Below are 4,218 nucleotides of genomic sequence, written 5' to 3'. Positions count from 1 at the left end.
CTCTCCAAAAAAAAAAAAAAAAAAGAAAGAAAGAAAGAAAGAAAGAAAGAAAGAAAGAAAGAAAAAAATTGCATGTAGTCAGTGGTCACCTTGTGTTTACTTATCTGCTGACTCACAAGAGAACATAACCTGACATCTCTGTAACCCCCAGGAACTGACCAACAGCTAGTCTTGCCTGACTTCAGTAGACGAGAAAGCACCAGGGAATTCAGCCCATGCTGAGCCTAAAGAAGGAAGGACACCAAAGTAGCTGGAAGTTCCTCTCTCTGGCGCCATCCATCCGGGAGCAGGAGCGGCTACTCTGGAAGAGCAGCCCCTCCCATACTTACTCCGTACAGAAATCCAGATCCTCAGGCTCTCTTTTCTGATGTGAGACACTGCCCTTGCCTCGCACCAATAGGGTCCTGAGTTTTCAGTCCACATGGCGGAGATCTGAAGTTGTGGGGAGCTGCTGCAGCCTGGCTTTAGGACCTGGTTACTTCTGAAGAAGCAGAACTGGATCTGGACATTGGGCCTCTGTGGAGAGAGCTGGGTCTCGCAGGTCAGGGTCACTGGGTTCCCTTCTATGGGTCGGGAGGAGTTAGCTATCAGCTTAGGATGTGGAAACAGTTCTAGAGAGAAGAACAAATACAATCCCCAGGTAGTGAGGCTCCAAGCTCCTGGAGAGAAACCCCAGTGTTCTCAGCGCCAGCATTGGGAGATGGACAGAGAACCAAGCAGATGGAACCACCTCCCTCCCATGGCTGGGCCATGAGTCTTTTCATGATAATCTCACAGACGCGTGCCCTCTCGCCATCCCCCACCATGTTTCTTGCCATCCCTGTTACAGGAGTCTAGTCATTACCTTGAACTTGTAGCCTTAGAGATTTGGTGTTTACTGTCCATCGAAAGTAGCCAGGCTTAGCACTGCAATAATATGTACCACTATCATGATCCCTGTGGACTGAGGTTAGTGAGATACAGTCTTTGTTGTCATATATATAAAGTTGTCTTCCATTCTTGTAGTACTTCTTTTCACTCATTTTCGTTTCTTCTTTCTCCTTGCATCTCAAGTCTATATTATCTCCTTCAAAGACAGGGTACGGAGCCTGGAGGATCAACGCGTCTGTAAAGGTAGAGGAACACAACCCCATTATTCCCACTGCTGCTTTTTTCACTCTTGTCTCTGCCCATGAGGGCAGAGCTACCTCTCATACATGTCCAACATTTCCTCATGGCCCTAGTCGCTGACTCTCCCTTGCTCTGGGGAGTGAGTGAGCTCCCAGAAGATGACTTTGAGAGATCTTCATGCATGTCTTTATACTAAAGAGGAACTGTATCACATGTCTTTTTATCAGACCTGAGCTCCTTTTTGACTGGTGACCTCTGGCTTGCTGACACTTCTCTAGATGGTAAGGATGGACAATGCAACATTGTGCTCTCTTTATTTCCCCGCTGGAGTCGGTATGTCCAACACCCCATGCCTCTAAATAGTGCTCCCTGGTCTCCCTGCATTAACCCGGCCCTCAGACACTTTGACTTAAAGACCTCCCCCCTTTTCTACTCACCAGATGAAAATTCCACATGCACAGCGTCACTGATGGAGGATTCGTTGCTCTTGCATCTGTAATCTCCAGAATCTGTTATTTCGGTTGATTTACCTTTTTTCTTAAGTGCCTTCCCTACATAATACCAATATGTGTCTCCCTGGACTTGGGAATAGAAATCCTTGCAAATGAGAGTCACCCTCTGTCCTTTGAAGGTTGTGGACCATGGAGGATCAAGGAGAAGTACAGCTTTTGGAGCTTCCCCTGGACAGGAAATAGAAAGACTCAGGGAGGTGAAGGTGAATGGGAGGGGTCACACGAGAGGGAGGGCCCAGCCTGCAGGGCGCAGTCTTCCTAGGCTAATCCCAGTCAGGACCAGGGTTGAAACTGGAACCCTATTAACCTGGGGCAGAAACTGTTCTTTCAATCCTTTTCCTGGCATAGAGGTGGGCAAATGGGTGTCATTGGGGATAAGTCTCAGGTCTCTAATATGGACTCTAAATCACTCAGGAAATGTGATTTGCAATTGTGTAAATACTATGAAGGCCTCTGAAGATGGGCTGATTCTGAAATCCTCCCAGCTTACAAATTCCTGTCAAGGCAAAGGTGAATTTAGGATGTACATATCTCTAGACCCCAGGAAATCACTTTGTAGTTGGTTGTGAGTAAATGAACAGGGTTTTTTCACTTTCGTTACTTTTAAACCTTATTTAGTCTGAGGTTCTATGGGAAAGGCAACTTTTCTCTATTCTCCATCTAAGTTGGACACAATCAACTGAGGAATATAAAGAATGTGACTAAGGGAGGATGGGCTGCTGGAGCAATCAGACTTGTATGTAGAATTGCCATGGACCAAAGGGCCAGAAGCATGTCCGTCGTGCGAGCTCCCCTTCGATGTGTGAGGATTTGCCTGCAGCATTTCCTCTGAATGGGAACCCTCTGTCTTCTGGACATAGCACTAGCCCAGACAGACAGAGGGAGAGGTGTTCCAGAATAGGGGAGATCAGACCCAGGGTCTGGCAGCATCAGCCTCCTGCCTATACCCTTCCTTCTGCAAATGCGTCTTTCCTCTTTACACAGAGGCATCCTGGTGATGGAGAAAGAACAGGAGACCAGAGAAGCCGGGTTGGGGCGGGGTGGAGTTCCTGTTTGCCCGGTGCAGTGAGTGCTGGGTGCAACCTCAGAGCAGTGGCAGCACAGAGGTTGACACATTTTTGCAGCCCTTATTTTCAGGGGTTGGGACAGGCTCTGCCGGTAGAGAGGACCAATACCCCAAAAGCAGGAGAAGCAGAGAAAGGGGGAAACTTACTTGACTGTTCTCTTCCAGGAGCTGCGAGGAAGCCAAAATTAAAAAAAAAATTAGCACAGAGCAAAGTTTGTTCAATCTTTTCATGAGACTCACTCTGAAATTTTTCCAACAACCCAGCCTCAATAACATGTTTAGTTTTACCCTTTCAGTTTTTTCATTTCCATTCTATACCACCCATAGCTCCTAAACAACAACAAAAAGTAGCCTCTAAGTCATTTTCCACACATACAATGGCATGTGTCTGCAGCCCTGGTTTGTCTCTTTGCTATGTCTACCTGGCTGCTTCCTGCCTGATTCCCTCCTCTGCTCCAGCCTGAACCCAGCAGTACAGAGGCAGGCAAGGACTTGGAGTCGTGGTTGCCTTTTCCTCATTTCTTGGACTTTCTCGCATTCTTCCTACGTTTTCAATTACTGGTTAAATTTTGACTTCAAACCTAGGGAAAGGAATTGTGTTTCTCTATAGCCCCTCCCTCACTAGCCTCGGTTTGAACAGAACTGTTTATCTGAAACATTACTTAGTTTAAAGCTGTAAGGAGGATGCATAGTTAAAATGTGGCAGGGCAAAAATTTCAAGTTTCCTATGAGATGAAAAAGTCAATGGGTGAGAAACCAAGGACAGCATAGCTGGCTCAGATGCTTGCATTCAGAGTCTTTGGGTATTCTGGGTTCTCAGTTCTGCTCAGTTCCCAGCTCTTTGTGTCTCTGAATCCCCAGTAGAGGCAGAAAGAGTTCTTTGGGTGTCTCTTGGCTGACTTTAGGAAACAAGGTTGTGGTCCCAGCCCACCTACTCACCCAGGATCAGCAGCAGCAGCAGCCGCAGCAGCATGGAGACCTGGCCTGACCGAGGGCAGAACGAGTCTATCTTGCCAAAAGCCAGGTTTATTTTCCATCCAGTAAGGAGGATGGGAGTCTGTCACGCAGAAACAACTTGCAAAAATTAGAAAAGGGGAAGTAAAAGAACTTCGTATAACATCCTGCTTTAGGCCTTGAAAATATGAATTTGGCCACCTTCCTAAAATCTGTTTGTTCTCTCTTGCTATCACATAATACTGCAGATGGGTAATTTATAAAGAAAACATTATTTATTACAGTTCTGGAGGTTGGGGAGTCCATTCTTAAGGTGCTGGCATCTGGTGAGGGCCTTTATGCTATGTCAACCTTGGTGGGAGGTGGAAGGAGCAAGAGAGGATGAGAGAGGAGAGAGAGAGAGAGGAAAAAAAAAAAAGGAAGGGGCATGAGTTCATCTTTTGCCTTTATTTATTTATTTATTTTAGTTTACTATAGGGGATAAATCACCCCCACCCTGGGGAGGGGAAGATGTCCATGAAACAATCCCTTCTCCTCCACTCACCTCTTGAGATTTTGGGCACCCACACACACTCG

The 4,218-nt window shown here is 46.5% G+C and overlaps 1 protein-coding gene across 5 annotated transcripts in view; it reads right to left on the bottom strand.

Annotated features, from left to right (window-relative positions):
- FCRL3 (Fc receptor like 3) overlaps window positions 1-3,745 on the bottom strand; it is a 24,134-nt gene extending 20,389 nt beyond the window's left edge. For all 5 annotated transcript variants that reach the window (XM_006160413.3, XM_006160414.3, XM_014592370.2 and 2 more), the window contains exons 1-5: window positions 3,628-3,745; window positions 2,836-2,856; window positions 1,548-1,790; window positions 845-1,105; window positions 330-611 (exon numbers count right to left, since the gene is read on the bottom strand). In XM_006160413.3, the coding sequence (XP_006160475.1) occupies window positions 330-611; window positions 845-1,105; window positions 1,548-1,790; window positions 2,836-2,856; window positions 3,628-3,661 (841 nt within the window). In that variant the 5' untranslated portion in view covers window positions 3,662-3,745. The remainder of the gene's footprint in view (window positions 1-329; window positions 612-844; window positions 1,106-1,547; window positions 1,791-2,835; window positions 2,857-3,627) is intronic.
- Between the last annotated feature and the right edge of the window lie 473 nt (window positions 3,746-4,218).

This window comes from Tupaia chinensis, unplaced genomic scaffold (genome assembly GCF_000334495.1).
Source record: "Tupaia chinensis unplaced genomic scaffold, TupChi_1.0 Scaffold000684_1, whole genome shotgun sequence".
In the NCBI taxonomy this organism is placed as follows: Eukaryota; Metazoa; Chordata; class Mammalia; order Scandentia; family Tupaiidae; genus Tupaia; species Tupaia belangeri.
The sequence above is the reverse complement of the archived record's forward strand: the minus strand, read 5'-3'. Positions and strand labels throughout refer to the sequence as shown.